General features: G+C 40.5%; 1 protein-coding gene across 3 annotated transcripts in view; it reads right to left on the bottom strand.

Annotated features, from left to right (window-relative positions):
- Window positions 1–17,441, bottom strand: part of LOC133483227 (laminin subunit beta-3-like) — a 31,085-nt gene that overhangs the window by 7,735 nt on the left and 5,909 nt on the right. For 2 of the 3 annotated variants that reach the window (XM_061784141.1, XM_061784143.1), the window contains exons 4-17: window positions 10,397–10,511; window positions 10,033–10,106; window positions 9,733–9,924; window positions 9,210–9,273; window positions 7,962–8,131; window positions 6,813–6,933; window positions 6,203–6,391; window positions 5,812–5,967; window positions 5,002–5,195; window positions 3,418–3,514; window positions 2,859–3,228; window positions 2,353–2,513; window positions 1,596–1,807; window positions 375–581 (exon numbers count right to left, since the gene is read on the bottom strand). In XM_061784141.1, coding sequence (XP_061640125.1) covers window positions 375–581; window positions 1,596–1,807; window positions 2,353–2,513; window positions 2,859–3,228; window positions 3,418–3,514; window positions 5,002–5,195; window positions 5,812–5,967; window positions 6,203–6,391; window positions 6,813–6,933; window positions 7,962–8,131; window positions 9,210–9,273; window positions 9,733–9,924; window positions 10,033–10,106; window positions 10,397–10,511 — 2,322 coding nt within the window. The remainder of the gene's footprint in view (window positions 1–374; window positions 582–1,595; window positions 1,808–2,352; window positions 2,514–2,858; window positions 3,229–3,417; window positions 3,515–5,001; window positions 5,196–5,811; window positions 5,968–6,202; window positions 6,392–6,812; window positions 6,934–7,961; window positions 8,132–9,209; window positions 9,274–9,732; window positions 9,925–10,032; window positions 10,107–10,396; window positions 10,512–17,441) is intronic. The other variant, XM_061784142.1, reaches the window with a different exon arrangement.

Raw genomic sequence — 17,441 nt, 5'->3', positions numbered from 1 at the left:
GTCTAAATGTTTAAGGACAATGTTCCTCAACGTACAATTGCAAGGAATTTAGGGATTTCATCATCTACAGTCCATAATAATCTGGATAATCATAATAATAATAATCAACAGAGACCCCGGACTGTTGAACAGCTGAAGCTGTACAGCAAGAATGGGAAAGTATTCCACCTACAAAGCTTCAACAATTAGTATCCTCAGTTCCCAAATGTTTATTGAATGTTGTTAAAAGAAAAGGTGATGTAACACAGTGGTAAACATGACCCTGTCCCAGAGTAGACCAACATCATATTAAACCATATGGATTTAGAATGGGATGTCACTTCAAATGATATATGAGGCAGGTGAGTGAATACTTTTGCCAAGTGTATTCGTACCTTCTCTGCTGCCTCTGTGATCTTGTTGCTGAGATTTTCCAGACGATCTTTCACATCTTTCACATCGGAATCTGCCCTCTTGCCCAGAGGCAGGGCACCAACACACGTTGAGCCCTTCTCACAGTGCGAAGATCCCTCTGGTGGACACATGTCCCCACCCTCGCACATGAGTGGGGTACAGGGCTTGGACCGAACACTGCCACATACCTGGAGAAATATTCATTATTTAGAAACGAATGTTCATATATGGGTCATGGTCATATAATTTGATCAATAACAGTGAAGAAAGTAAAAAAAAAAAAAAGAAGCAATTAAGTAGCAATTTTGTTTATGCTGCCTTGGTTTCATATGGATAAATGTCTCCCAGGCTGCAACAGCCACACTTAAAAGTGCTACTTTCAAAAAGTTATTGATGATTTAAAATTTTAGCTATTCGTAGTAAAGACAATCATTATTAAAAAAGCAAATCTTGGTGTTGTGAAATACACTTTTTGCATAACATAAAAGGCAAAGGTGCATTATGATAAAGACATACACAGCTTTATAAAAATCATGTGAGTTGCACAATTTACATGTGTTGCCCTTCAAACTCTGCAGATACAAGTGCATAAATGATCCTACCTATTCAATAAACCCATTACACTCTTGTCTTTATACAACTGTTACAAAGGTAAAGACATGCAATAGTTTCCAACACCGTCACAAATTCCTAAATATCCATTCATATCTCAGAAATAACTCCATTTATTTTGCTCTCTGCTATTGTGTGAATGCAAAATGACTGCCTCATCCTCTCTGGTGTATTGCAACAACATAATGACGCGCTTTACAGTGGCATTAACAGTATAGACAGCATAAGTGACAAAGACCGTTGGTGAAAGAAGCAAAAAAAGGAACTTGTAATTAGCATCTTCAGAAAACACGTTGCAAATCATGAAACGATTTGGGACACATCACGGTAAATACATTTTGGCATAAAAAAAAAAATTGACAAATTTTACTTTAGTGTATATATGTATTTTAGAAACAAATATTACCGTTTGAATGATAACAACAGCCAATAATTCAAGCACTCATACAGTATTTGGGAAATTACTTGATTTTCACAAGGAAATTCAGTAGGGTATGTCTTTACCATTGTTGGTTAAATTACTGTGCTGTATATGAAGAATGATACCAATACCACCTTCAAGATAATTTAAATGTTGGTGGCCTAATTACCTTTTTAGCAACAGGAGTGAGGTCTGGGTGGGATGCCATGCTCTGGTTTAATTTGTTGAGCTCTCTAGTGTTGTTTGGATATTCTTTTTCCTGAAGATCTAAAGTATCTTCTCTGATGTCAGCTGATTCCTTCACAGTCTTTTTGCTGGTGTCTGCTTTCTTTGCAGCGTCTGTAGACTCGTCATAGGCATTTTTGATTGTAGAGAAAGCTTCTGAATGAGAGAAAAAACTCAAAATGAGTACACTTTATCATTTGTTCATGTCAGAATGTGATGGTGAAGTTTGTTTGAGCATTAAATGTTGAAGGAAAGTGGTCTCAAAAAGGAAACAAAAAAAAAACAGAAATCTGTTGGAAAGTATGATGAAAAACAACAGCATTGGAGCATTAAGGACCGGACAGGACCGGAACAAAAACAGAACCTAGTTCAAGCATTATAAATGCATGATTTACTTTTTTTAAATTGAAAGGACCCTCCTAAGCAAGGTTGTAAAGAATGATAAAAGGAAGATGTGCATCTGCAACCAATTACAGTAGCGTTACGCCTTCATCATTCATCATTGAAGTTACAACGTAGTATTTTATTGTTTTCACAGTTTGTTACTGCAGATGTTAACTATATAAGTATTATTAATGTATGACTGTTATGAATATATTTTGGGGGTTGAAATAGTCAACAAACCTCCCTCAGAATGATTAATGAGCACATTTTATAACTGACTGTCTAACTTAATATAAAAGTGTGTCTTCATCATTGACCTGCATTGTTGGGATTGATTGTGTTTTTCATAGCTTCTTTCTTGACGTTGTAGTCCCCATTTAGGTTGTCCAACAGGTCCTGAAGTTTGTCAAGCTCTTTGCTCAGATCTGGTTTTTGTGCCAGAGGAGAGAGGCCATTGCTTACCTTGTCTACCTGGTCCCTGTGAGACAAATGCAAATCAGTGAGTGAACAGAAGCAGATGTGTCATTCAAATTCATTCATCCATCCATTTCCTATACCACTTGTCCTTAAGTTTGCAGGAAGCTGAACCTCATACCAGCATACTTCGGGTGAGAGGCGAACCCAGGGCAGTTTGCCAGTAAATCACAGGGCACATAGAAACAGATACTGTCACTATTCTTACTCACTTCCACATTGTCACCAAGTGAAAATTGAACCGCCACCGCCTGCGTGGAGGTCAGGCGAGTAAACCACTAAACCATCATTCATTAAGATCATGAATCATATCAAAGTAATATAAATGTTAATTGAAATATTTCCACACCTTAATTTGTCTAATTGGGACAGAGCATCATCAATCTGTGTCGCAGAACTGGGAGGAAGGGAGACAGAGTTCCGAATCAAATTAAGACTAGCTTCCAGGGCTCGAATACGGGGCTCAAAATTTCCAAGGTCTCCAGAACCTCCCGGACGAGGTGGGAATTTCGGGGTAAATTTCTCCAGGGCTAAACTGAGGGCTTGTCGCTGTGAATCCAAGGAGAAGAAGCAAGAGGGACAAATCTTGCAAGCAGGAAAAGAGTCACAGTGTCCTCTAGTGCAGGAGTCACATCGAGCCCCTGTGATGCCCAGACGACACAAACAGCTTCCTGTCTGCTTGTTGCAAACTTGGGTGCCTTCAGCATCACACAAACAAGCTGGAGAAATCGAACGAAAACATGAAATATATTTGGTAAATCACATGCAAAATGATGGATTACTAGTTTTATAAAATATGAATGCCAACAATTCAGTATACAGTAACTTGGTTTTATGTGTCTGTTTTACTGTAATTACTATAGGATGACAACATATTACAGAGAAGGTATCAAGACAAGTTGACTTACGCTTGCAGCCAATGAGAGAGTCTCCATATGTGTTGTCTGGGCAATCGTCACATGTTCGGCCTCCAAAGCCTGGCCTACACTGGCACTGACCTGTCAACTGGAAAGAGAAATAAAAAAAACAACAACTATAATTATATATTGTATACTATTTGTGTTCCGCGCAACGTGAGTACAACTTGCTGCTTACCAAGTACAAATTGGTGCATAATTGGGTCACCTAATTCCCAGCTCTAGCATCGCTCACTGCACATCCACTCATCCCACACTTACGTCGCGAGTTCAGCCTTCTTTACAAATGTTTATCTGTACGTTTTTGTAGTAAAGATCCTCTGCATTGTTTCCCCAATTTCCCCTGCAGATTTAATTATATTTTCTCTAAAATTTAACTTACTGTTGTGTACTTTGTGTGCTTGAGTGAAATAGTAAAACCGCTGTAATCGATAACTATTTATTTCATCCATCTAGCGAGCCTTCTAAAGTACCGAAATTGATAGGTTTTTTTCATCACTTTTCCCAAAATGTACGTATAGAAAGAGACATGGTGCCCTATACGAGGCAAAGATAGTTTGATTGTAATCTTCGATGTATGTCAAATTACACCAGAAGTAAATGCAGGAGTTTACTTTCCAATGTATTCCTTTCCCAAATTAATTACACTTTTATCCAAAACCAATATACGCTACACAGTACATAAAAAGTTCTCATAAAATGTAGAAATTTTGTGTCTTTCCTATTTTATGAATCATTTAAAATCTATCCATCCATCCATTTTCCGTACCGCTTATCCTCATTAGGGTCTCAGGTGTGCTGGCGCCGATCTCAGCTGATTTCGGGCGAGAGGCGGGGTACACCATGAACTGGTCGCCAGCCAATCGCAGGGCTCATATAAACAAACAACCATTTGCACTCACATTTACACCCACGGGCAATTTAGAATTTTCAATTAACCTACCATCCATGGTTTTGGGATGTGAGAGGAAACCGGAGTACCCGGAGAAAACCCACGCAGACACGGGGAGAACATGCAAACTGGCAAGGCAAGGCAAGGGAACAGGCAAGGCCAGATTTGAACCCGGGTCCTCAGAACTGTGAGGCAGATGTGCTGACCAGTCGCCCAATGCGCCGCCTCCTTTTAAACTCCTTTTCTCTTAATATCAATAAAAGGGTTAAATGAAACTAGACGTTAAAAACGTTGCCTAAAAATATTCAGTGTATCATCATATCGTGTAATATTTTACAGGGTTTTTTTTCAAACAATGTTTTACCCCGTGCCTACACTTAACATCAACATATTCCCCTCCCTCCCCCCAAAAAATCACCACATACTGTAGCATGGCATGCATGATACTGTATGTGTCCTTGAGCAATCTACAAACTGAGTAAGTATACAAACCCCTCAAAGCTATCATGAAGTTACACAGACCCTTTAGTCAGACATCTTTCCACAGTGTTATTTCTCCATGCATGCTTTTTGTGAAAATCCTACTAAATTTGAGTAACAGACTACCGGTTAAGGTCAAGCAGGGGGTCCCATTTTTGTTTTTTTACAGGAATAAATCTAGAAGTGTGTGGAGAAGCGGTCACCTGGTCACAAGTATCGCTGAGGGACTTGGTGGGGTCACACCTGCAGAGTTCACAGCTCTGTAACTGGGGGGGCTTCCAGTAGCCCCTTGCACATACTTCACAAGTCAGGCCATGGAAGTGTGGCCGACAAGGACACTGGCCAGTCACTGAATCACAAACATCTGACAGTGATCCCTCTGGAAAACAGGAACACTCTGGATAGAAGAGAGAGGGGGCGGGGGGGGGGACTTGAATCAAATTCTTTACGTACATATCATTCAATATGTTATGAGTGACGAACAAATAAAGCTACAATATGGAGTAATTTTACCTTAAAACCGACATCTTACATATTACCTTTACACTCAAAATTCCCAATCTTCCCGATCTTGAATTACAGTGCACTTTTCACCCACTATTTTTTAGCTTGGCTGAAATCAACATGTTTTGAGGGTTTGGTTCTGTTTCATGCAAATGGTGCACTGCAGCTGTCCAGAAAATGTGAGCGCTTTCAGCACATACATTTGCTTGGCGTCTTTAGCTTTTGATGACGTTTTTGGAAAACAATATACAAAACTTTCCCCTCGGTAAATTTAAATTTGGTGCAATTATGAATTGAGGAAAATAAGAATAAATAGGTCTCATTTTCCCTTTTTAAATTTATTTCATGAATAAATTGAATGTGATTAATTTAATAAATTGTTTAAATAAATAGAACTACCTGAATGATGCAGTTGGCTGTTTATTAAGTTTATTTTAATGAACATGATTCACTTGAAACGTAAATGTATTGCTCAACAGAAAGTGAAAAAAAAAAAACAGCTGACTCACTCGAGCAACCCAGAAGATTGGGTGCAGAAAGGCCATAATAGCCTCTTTTGCACTGATCACAGCGTGGGCCTTCCACATTCACTTTACACTGACATAAACCTGTATTGTCATCACACCGTCCCCCATTCACTGTTCCTTCAGCACTGCAGACACATCCTGGTGGAGATGAGTTCAAATAAGGACACAATGTACAAAAACCATGCAAAGATACTACTGTAAAACCTTCATTTAAGAAAGACATTTTTAAAATAATGTACATCTAAAACTTGTTTTTAATTCCTGAAAACTCTACACACACACACAAAAATAGTACAAATTGAATACATAAAATATTTATTAAATCATGCATTCCCTTCGGCGTCTTGCAAATGAGCCACTCCAGTTGACTTACGTATACAAGCATCAGGACGATCCATCTGGCTGTTAGGATTCAGCTGGTAGCCAGGGAGACACTGGTCACACCTTGGTCCTGTAGTGTGGTGCAAACATCCCTCACACACACCTCCAGTCCTCCGGCCACTGGCTTCATACAAAGCTTGGTCAAAACGACACCTCTGGGCGTGGTTGTTACACTCACAACCTGAGGTGGACAGAAAGAGAATTTAACAAATGCTGCTTAGTGTTAACAAACAATCAATACTACAGCTTCCTGACCACTTCATTTTAGTTTGGTTTTCCCATACAATGATAACACAACTCATAAAAGAACCATGTGTTTTTATTTGCCAATTAATTTCACAAACTACTGTCAGGGTAGCAAAAGAACAACAAACTGTTTATCACTGTTTCGGGCAGTAGCGGTGCCGGCTTCAATGGCCACATCCCTAGGTGCTGTGGGGGAGGTGGGTTGGGGGGCCATATCAAAAACCACCACTGCTTTCGCTAATGGTTGATGAGTATAATCTCTACTTCCCAAATATCATCACTAACATGGACGACGTATAAAGTATACTTCTCAGCTCAGTGATTCCAGAACTTTGGCAAGTGGTAGTGTGTCTTACGTTTGCAGGTGTGAGTGGCGCGCTCCTCTGCAGGTCTCCAGGGCAGATCATTGTAGAGATCATCACAGCGCTCACAGTTCACACCAGCAGTGTTATGCTGGCAGTCACACTGAGGGCTCACCTGCAGGTATTTACAACATTACCTACTTTAACTTATTAAAGATGGTTAAAACATAGGTATGGCCGTAACAAAACTAGGCGATCCAGTAAGCAATAACATAGAGGGCTCTATTTTCGTAGATGGTGCATCTGCAGTGGAGTGCAAAAACTGGCGTATCCTGATTTTCGTGCAAGCGCAAGGCTCGATATGCGTGTTTGCCAATTTGGCAGACTGGTCTGCAACAAGCTGGATTTTCCGGCGCTACGAGGGTATGTGCTTTGACATGTGCCCAGTGCAGTGACAATTTGGTTGCGGTCTAAACTTATGCCTGCTGAGACAATGTCTAAGTCCGGTGTAGTAGGTAGACCGCCGGTGTAGCGTGCTTTGGGTTAATTTGATCGGAGCTCCGGGGACATTTGTGGTCGATGTCAGACATATTCCATTCATAAATATGTGAACAGTAGGCATCAAAACCCCTTGACTCATTGTCAAAATCAATTCATTGAACCAATAATAATAATAATAATAATAATAATAATGTATTATTATTATTATTATATTTTTAAATCATCCCACATGACCAACACAACTATGGAGGGAGGCACACAAACGATCAGGGATGGGGATAGATCCATGTGGTCCACGGACATACAGTATTTAAGTAGCTACCAGTTACCACCAGCTCATACTAGATTTATTAAGCGTACCTGCTCAATTTGTCTGTTGCCACACCGGTCAAGAGCAGTAACAATGCACGGATCGCTGCAATTACGTCCTCTTCCACACAGAGACATCTCCATGTGAGAGTGTGGAAAGAGAGGAGCCACTTTGATTGGACATAATTAAAGTCGGCTGTGTTCATGCCCGCAGCGGCGCATACCTCCCTCTTTTAAATATGCCGCCTTGCGCTCGTCTGTGAAATTACCAGCCCGTCTCTGTGCAGAATTACGCCGCCCACCACGCCAGATTCACACCGGTCACAAAAATAGAGCCCCTACAATTAGGTCAAAATGGTGGTTAATTGTGGAAGTAATCAACAGTAGTCACACCTTATTGACAGCCTCCAGCAAACAGTGACTGGCATGTCCATGACACATGCAGCTGCCCATCACTTTCATCTCTTTTAAGGCAAAAAACCTACTGAGAGCTCTGCCTGGTAGGCGAGGCACATCGCCCAACTCTGTCAGGCTTATCCTCAGACCCGTTAAGCCAGTCACATCTGGGGATCAAACAAAAGTCCATCAGAAGTAATTTATTTTTGTCAAGATCCAAAATGTAATCAGAGACACCACAACAGGGCAGGAAACCCAGGCAATTGCCTAGGGACTCGAGCTGAAGGGGTCCCGGAGAGACAGCTGTCATTGGCCCATGTCAATGACAAAGCAGTGCTTTAGACACTGTTGCTGTCGGGAATCCCCCACTTTAGGCCCCTTCCTAGCTGTTGCTGGCAGGCGGCTAAAAAGGGGCCCTGAGAGATCGCAGCTATTGGTCTATATCAATGACACAACTGGAACCAGACATGCAATAACACATTGGGATAAGGAAATCTCCTCACGGGGCCGTTACTAGCAGACTTATTGTACAACAGTAAAACAAAATGAAGCCAACTTATCACTCAGGGCATATAAAACAAAAAACAAAAAAACAAGAGGATGAAAAGAAACAAAAAAACGTGATAGTGGTTAAGTGGGAATGTGTATCTATGAGAAAAGTAGTGAGGCCAGTTTCTCCCAGTCCCAGTAAGCATCAGAAAAGTCCAAAATGTAATCAGATAAACAGCAGGCCAGCTAACCAAATCGTTGATATATAACAAAGTATATCTGGTTGAATACACAGAACAGTGTTGCAATTTCTCCCATTTGTTATCAAATGATACCAACCTCACCAACCTCAATTCTGCCGTCAGCTTTGTCTTTCCAAACTGGCACTAATATGTGCTTGAAATAGAAAGATATTCTAAACAGTATCTCTTTAAATTTTATGGTATAGGCGAAATGTTACATTAAACGAAATGTTAACATGAAACATTGAAGTTGGTACTGCAAATAACTATTCAGTAGTTTTTCAGTACAGATCTAAAATGTTGCTTGTTATAAAATGTTTCCTGCACAAACATATTAAAGCAAGATGAATAAATGCATTGTTAGGCCATCTTATTTTGTTTGTTTCTTTGTTTATCCATCATCCAGGTTGTGTTTTTCTGGAGGGTGGGGCGTCCAGGGTCTTTCTTGCCTGGGGCTCCCTGGGGGTCTAGAAATGCTCCTCATGTAATACACTGCAGAGAAACAAACACTAACCTTTCATTTTTGGGCTGCTGGGATCTGGGACATAAGGATATTGACGCAATGGACTGAACTCGATCTGGAAAAGAGAACACTTCATATTTGTATTCTGCATTCACAATGCTGCAATCCACTTTTTCTTTTCAAACCTGAGATGGTATGGCACCTTACAGTGAGTACATAATGGGGGAAATACTAGAACAGAAAGTTCTAATCCTCTAAGCTACAATATTTATATATGAAACACAATTGAACAAAAGATATGCATATGATGTACAGAATACAATTTGTTTAATCTGGTCATGTAAGAACACTTGACTACAGTAAGAAAAAAACATGATTACACAGTTAACAGTGGACAACTAAGTATAATTGCACTTTTCACTTCTTAACTGCAAATATAAAAAAAGCATATATGTCATCATGAATATTAAGGGGACCACACTCCCTAATTTATTTAAAATTTAAATAATAGTATTTATTATAATAAAAACTAATTAGAATTGGGCGCGTTGAGAGAAATTGGAGTTGCCCTTACTGTATGATCTTGGTATGGGTTTAATCCAGTAGGGGGTAGAGTATAACAATATGTTTGGTCCACAGTAACGGGAGTTGCTGTAGAGACCCCTGGAAATGATTTCTGGCAGTCTGTAGCTAAGTAGAGACCAGGCTGCCATGTCCTGCCATTATCCATAGACTTCTCTATAACCATGGCACTGGGACGAGGCCCCTGCAGAGAAAATCAGATTCAGAAATAAGGTATGCACCAAACCAAAAATGTTTTAAAAACAATTGGACTCAAACTATGGGAAAAGAACTTCTGCTTGTTTTCACACACCTTGAAGTTAAGGATCAGGTTGTCGAGGTTGAAGAGATTGTTGAGGTCCAACTGAAATGTTACTGGAGACACCTCTGCAAGAAAAACAGATGATAGAGACAAGGTTCAGGGTGTATCCCTCCTCTCGCCCGAAGATAGCTGGGATGACTCCTAAGCATTCAACTTTGTTAGTCAGTATTAAATAATTGCTCGATACTAAATTGCAGTTATTATTGTGGGAAAGTTTAAAAGGGAGCAAAAACAAACTCACATTAACTGTGCCTCACTCTTCCTCATTCCCTCTCAACTATCTACAAACATCTAGCTGCAGCCATTCAAAAGCATAAAAATCAACCCATTTTTTTTTTTCAATCTCTTTGCCAACCTTTCCTGGACTGCCACCATCTTTCTGGTCCAGCAGTGGAGAGCATTTCCTGGGTAGTATGGGCCAGTGGTCCGTTTGGGTTTCTGGAGTCACATGGGCAGCACTTAATCTTTCTCTGAGGAACAATAAACAAGAATAACATTTGAATCACAGTCAGTGACGGTAAACTTTCATCACACAGTACTGCATTTATTCATGTATGGTATTGAGCGTTAAGTATTTAGTGAACTACGGACCCATGATCAACTTCCAAATTTGTCCCTTTGATTGTGCCATGCCAGCTAGTAAAAATCACTAAAACCTTGCATAGGATCAATAGGTCATAGAGTAGGCTTTCTCTTAGATTTTAGGACTGCATTGTACACTTGTAGTGAATTTCCCTCTATGTTTTTTTTTTACGACCTCAACACTCTATTCTATTGTATTCTATTTTATTCTATTCATGTCTACTGTATGTGTTAACATTTTTAGGTAAAGGTATACAGTATACTTTGTCCTGCACTGTCCATCCATCCATCCATTTTAAACACCTCTTATTCTGGTTAGGGACGCGGGACGCTGGAGCCTACCCCAGCTGACTTGGGCGAAAGGCGGACTACGCCCTGAACTGGTCGCCAGTCAGTCACAGGGCACATATAGACACGGACAACCATTCACACTCACATTCACACTGTCACTGAGTGGGAATTGAACCCACGTTGCCTGCACCAAAGTCAGGCGAGTGAACCACTACAGCATCAGTGGTCCCGCACTGTATTCATGTTTAATGGTTTTGTTACCATTGAAAGTGAAGGGCGGCACGGTGGGCGACTGGTCAGCCTCACAGTTCTGAGGACCCGGGTTCAATCCCCGGTCCCGCCTGTGTGGGTTTTCTCCGGGCACTCCGGTTTCCTCCCACATCCCAAAAACATGCATTAATTGGGGACTCTAAATTGCCCATAGGTGTGAATGTGAGTGTGAATGGTTGTTTGTTTGTATGTGCCCTGCGATTGGCTGGCAACCAGTTCAGGGTGTACCCCGCCTCCTGCCCGATGATAGCTGGGATTGGCTCCAGCATGCCCGCGACCCTAGTGAGGAGAAGCGGCTCAGAAAATGGATGGATGGATGAAAGTGAAGGTGTATGCATCCAAGGTGTCCTTCTGTGTATTTATAACAAATATTTGTTATAAATATGTGCCTGCAAAGTTATATTTGTATACATATTTACATGCTGTAATAAGGTTTATAATGTGATGCATTAATTTGCCTTGTCGCCATCAAATGAATAAATAAATAAACGGGTGATGACATCTGTTAAGTTACAGTAAGTCAATATTTAGTAACTTCCTCTCCGTGCTGGAAGTGACTGCCACTCTGGCACACAGAGTGAGAGACTGGCCTTTTACCCACTAGGGAAAGGTTCCTAACCAGTTGTCCATTGTTGCAACATCAATGTCTCACCGATGTGCATCACGTTTACGTGCCTCAGGTCACACACCACGAAAAATGTTTTTCGTCTGTTAAATTCAATATGATCATTTTGGGTTAGTCAAACAAGCAAAGAAACAAACAAACAAATAAGTTATTGGCAGAGGCTACTTAAATACCTTAACTCTTTATTTTACTGAACTGCTTTTGAGGCGCACCTTCCATCCATCCATTTTCAACACCGCTTATCCTGGTTAGGGTCGCAGGGTGCTGGAGCCTATACCAGTTAACTTCGGACGAAAGGCGGACTACACCCTGAACTGGTTGCCAGTCAGTCGCAGGGCACATATAGACATGGACAACCATTCGCACTCACATTCACACCGTCACTGAGTGGGAACCGAACCCACACTGCCCGCACCAAAGTCAGGCGAGTGTACCACTACAGCATCAGTGACCCTTGAGGCGTACCTTTACTATTTAAACGGTCATCCACACATTCACAAAAACAGAACAAATACTTATCTGACCCTGACAAATGACCCTGATCTATCAATATCTGCATCGTGTATTTTAAATGTAATGGGAAAAATGTTGGAAAGCATTTGCTTACACATTTTTTTATTACTTATTGTAATGTCTTTTACCTAAAAGTAAAAAAACAATAGATGACAGGGAATCAATCAGGGAATCAATCAATTAACCCAAACTGACCACCAATCCAGTAGAGTCCAACATATTTCCCCGAGCAGGACCAACGATTTAATTCTGATTAAAGTCCTGTGCTTATTTGAACTATCATTTTTAACTGTTTGTTGTTTTTGGCATGGTTCTTTACCACCTCAAATAAATATGCCATTAACTATTTGCATTAATTCCTTGCCAGTGGTCTGATGCATGAACTGTTTAAATAAATCTGAAATTAAATAGAGGTAGTGTACAAAGTTCATAATGAAAAATGTTCCAGAAAGTACTGTAATATAAAATGCAAATATGTGTCTGTAGTTGTACCAAGGAGGCACCAGTTACATTATAATACATATATACAGTATAATGGTGACAAAAATACTGTATATTTACTTTGACTAATTCAGCATAACCTACTTACTATATTATCAAACTCACATTCAAGATCAATATTTAACACCCAAATCTAATATCAACCCTTCAGTCACATTTTAATCACTGCTGCTGGTTTAATATGTTGCATTATAATACATTACTATGTGGTTATACAGTACCTTTTATTCATATAACAATTAATTCACATATCAACTGTCGAATCTGTTTTTGTATTATTGTATTCTATTTTATTAATACATCCAGTGGCTGAAATAAATATTTAATAAGTCATCATTTTTCTCATTAAATATATTTCCCAAGGTGCTATTGACACAAAAAATTCACCAGATGTTGGGAACAACCCAAGTAATCCATACATACAAAGAAAGCTCAGAAATGAAGTTGTGTATAATAATGTGAAATTACACAGGAAAAAAGTATTGAACACGCCAACTGGTATTTATTTAATACTTTGTACAAAAGCCTTTGTTAGCAATGACAGCTTCAATATGCCTCCTGTATGGAGAAACTAGTCGCACGCATTGCTCTAGTGTGATTTTGGCCCATTCCTCCACACAAACAGTCTTCAAATCTTCAAGGTTCCGTGGGCTTTTTTTATGGAGCTTGAGTTTCAGTTCTTTCCATAGATCTTCAATTGAATTCATGTCAGGTGATCGACTGGCCGTTCGAGCAGCTTTATTTTTTTTTCTTTGAAACCAATTGAGAGTTTCCTTGGCAGTATGTTTTGGATCATTATCCTGCTGAAAAGTCCACCCTCGTTTCATTTTCATCATCCTCGTAGATGGCAGCAGATTTTTTTCAAGAATGTCTCTGTCCTTTTGCCCATTCATCCTTCCTTCAACAATGTGAAGTTTACCAGTACCATTTTCTGAAAAGCAGCCCCACACCATCATGTTCCCACCTCCGAACTTCACAGTATGGTGTATGGCATTTTTAGGGTGGTGTGCAGTGCCATTTCTCCTCCAAATGTGGTGTGCATTATGGCATCCAAACAGTTCAATTTTGCTCTGATCCGAAGAGACTATATTCTACCAGTATTTAACTGGCTTGTTCAAATGTTGTTCAGCAAACTTTAAACGAGCGTTGACATGCTTTTTTCCCGAGCAATCGGGTCTTGCGTGGTGAGCATGCATACAGGCCATGGCGGCAGAGTGCATTACTCAACTGTTTTCCTTGTGACAACAGTACCTGCTAATTCCAGGATTTTTTGAAGCCCTCCACAGGTGGTCCTTGGCTCTTGGACAACTCTTCTGATTATTCTTTGTACTCCTCTGTCAGAAATATTGCAAGGAGCATCTGATAGAGGCAAATTTATGGTGGTATGATTGGCTTTCCACTTACGTATTATGGCCCTAACCGTGCTCACTGGAACGTTCCGAAGCTTAGCCTGTAACCAATGCCATCATTATGCTTTGCAACAATTAGTTTGCGATGGTCTTGAGACAGCTCGCTGCTCTTACCCATCATGAGCTGTGTCTTGACTCACACCTTGGCAATGAGACCTTTTTGTCGGCCATCAATTAGGACTGAACTAGCTGATATTCATTTACACTGAGAAGTGGCTGAATTGCTGTTTGATTATTGATAGATTTTAGGCGTTGTCTTGGCTTTCCATGCCTTTTTGCACGTCTGTTTCTTCATGTGTTCAATACTTTTTCCCTGTGTCATTTCACATTATTACACACAACTTAATTTTTGAGCTTATTTGTTCTACTTTCTTTGTATGTATGGATTACTTGGCTTGTTCCCAACATCTGGTGAAATTTTCATGTCAATAGCACCTTTGGAAATATATTTAGTGAGAAAAATGGTGACGTGTTAAATACTTATTTCAGCCGCTGTATATTCCAGGACATCAAATGTATTGTCAATGCTACAATTAACCCTTTTAGCACCATATTAATAGATATATTTATTAGTTTCACAGTTCTCAGGGGCAGTTTGAATGATTAAAATTGCACAAAGTAGCGAGGAGTAACAGTAATTTGAAATACACATGTCCCTGTCGTTTTAAAGGGGTTAAGGCTTCATAATGCAGCAGCAAGTGAAGAAAGCGTTCCCTACATGATCTGATTAGTGAGCTAAGATGATTTTGTTGATCTTTATTGTTCGCCATACTGTATGTGAGGGTGTAAACTCTGAGGTAAAGCTGGGTGTTTGCTCTTCTTCCTGTCAAGGTCAAAGTCACACAGGTAAAGAAATAAAGCAAGGAGTGTTGTGCTCACCTCGAGAGAGGGAACAGTACACACCTAACATAGTGATTGTTCCCTCAGGCAAATTCATGTTGTGTGAAGAATGTAAGGAATGAGGGTTCCAAACATAACCCAAATGGTTTAGGCAAGTGGCTGTTTATGGTTAACTGTATTCGATATTTATTGCTGGTAATCATTCCTGGAAGAATGGGCATAAACTCACTCCTATACCTTGGTGAAAGCCTTCCCACAAAGGTTGAAGCTGTTACAGCTGCAAAGTGTGTAGCAACATCATATTAAATCATATGGATTTACAATGGGATCCATCCATCCATTTTCTGTACCGCTTACCCTCACTAGGGTCGCGGGCGTGCTGCAGCCTATCCAAGCTATCTTTGGGTACACCCTGAACTGGTCACCAGCCAATCGCTGGGCACATATAAACAAACAACCATTCGCACTCACATTCACATTCACACCTACGGGCAATTTTGAGTCTTCAATCAACCTACCACGCATGTTTTTGGGATGTGGGCGGAAACCGGAGTGCTCGGAGAAAACCCACGCAGGCACGGGGAGAACATGCAAACTCCACACAGGCGAGGCCGGGATTTGAACCCCGGTCCTCAGAACTGTGAGGCAGATGTCCTAATCAGTCGTCCACCGTGCCGCCTTAGAATGGGATATCACTTAAAATCATATGTGAGTCAAGGCAATGGAGTGAATACTTTTAGCAACATAGTGTATGCGCAACAATTAATCGGCTGGCAGCAGAGCAAACACTAGTTAGTGGCAATGCTTTGCAAGGCTGAGCAGCTCCTATTAATATTGCTCACACTTAATAAATATACCTCACAGTTCTGAGGAACTGGGTTCAAATCCAGCTTTGTAGTTTCCTCCCACATCCCAAAAACAGGCATTGGTAGGTTAATTGAAAACTCTAAATTAGGTGTGAATGTGAGAGTGAATGGTTGTTTGTTTATATGTGCCCTACTGGCTTGCAACCAGTTCAGGGTGTACCGCCTCTCACCTAGAATCAGCCGGGATAGGCTCGAGCACACCTGCGACCCTAGTGAGGATAAGCGGTATGGAAAATGGATGGATGGATGTGTATGATTATTTATTATTCAAAATGCAGCACATACCGTTGAATGTACAGGTACCTCTACAGATGAGGTATGAAAAAATGTGTCTTGACCACACTTACATTGGAACTATTTTTTTTTTTCCAATTCTGTGTTACCATGATGACGTTATTTCCCCCGAATTACGAAACAACTACCATTGAAAATGAATGGGGCACAGATAAAATAAATCCCTTTTTGTAAGGCATGTTGCTCTGACATAGTTACTGACAGATGTGTTTCTCACCTCATTTTCTTGAGGCTTTTCTGAAAATGTAGACGTAACCTTCCTCGTGGATAGAAAGATGCAGAGAAAATTCAGCACCCCCCCAAAAAATATTTCAATGATCGTATAAGGCGTCTTAGAGTGGAGGAATGGAATTTAGAGTGTTAGTTGGCAGAAAATATAGACAAATTTGAACGATTAACTTGTCACCTGGTCTGACCATTCCCTCCAGCTGCCAAAAATTTTGTGAATGTTTCGGTTTTGAGAGCAATTTCTTCGAGGTGAATGTTCTCAGCAAATTACACAGTAAATCAACACAGTATCACACACAGTAGTAACACAGTTGATACACAGTATCAACGAAAAATTGTGTACGGACGTCACGGAGCTCAGCACACACTGCAGCCCGCATTTGGAGTCGCTGTTTTTGAACTGTAAGCCATTCTACTTGCCTCGTGAGTTCGCATCATTCATTCTCGCTGGCGTCTATATTCCGCCGCAAGCTAACATGAACGCCGCACTGCTAATGCTTGCCAAACACGTCAACGAAATTGAAAAAAAAAAACACTCCGACTCAGCCCTCAGTATTCTCGGGGACTTTACCAAAGCTAAACTCAACCACGAACTCCCTAAATACAAGCAGCACATTGACTGTCCTACCAGGAAAAATAACATTTTGGACCACTGCTATACTACGCTAAAAAACGCATACCGTGCCAAACTTCGTGCACCACTGGGCTCGTCTGATCACTGCTAAATTCACTTAATACCGACATACAGGCAAGAACTTAAATGTGCGAAGCCTACTGTGAAAACAGTAAAAAAGTGGACCAATGAAGCAAAGATAGAACTTCAAAGCAGTTTAGACTGCACAGACTGGAGTGTCTTTGAAAATACAACTGGCAGCCTGGATGACTATACGGACACTGTTACAGCCTATATCAGTTTCTGTGAAGATGTGTGAGTACCAACAAAGTCATTTCGCACATTAAACAACAACAAGCCGTGGTTCA

Source organism: Phyllopteryx taeniolatus, chromosome 9, assembly GCF_024500385.1.
Source record: "Phyllopteryx taeniolatus isolate TA_2022b chromosome 9, UOR_Ptae_1.2, whole genome shotgun sequence".
NCBI lineage: Eukaryota > Metazoa > Chordata > Actinopteri > Syngnathiformes > Syngnathidae > Phyllopteryx > Phyllopteryx taeniolatus.
This window is presented reverse-complemented; position numbering and strand designations above follow the sequence as displayed.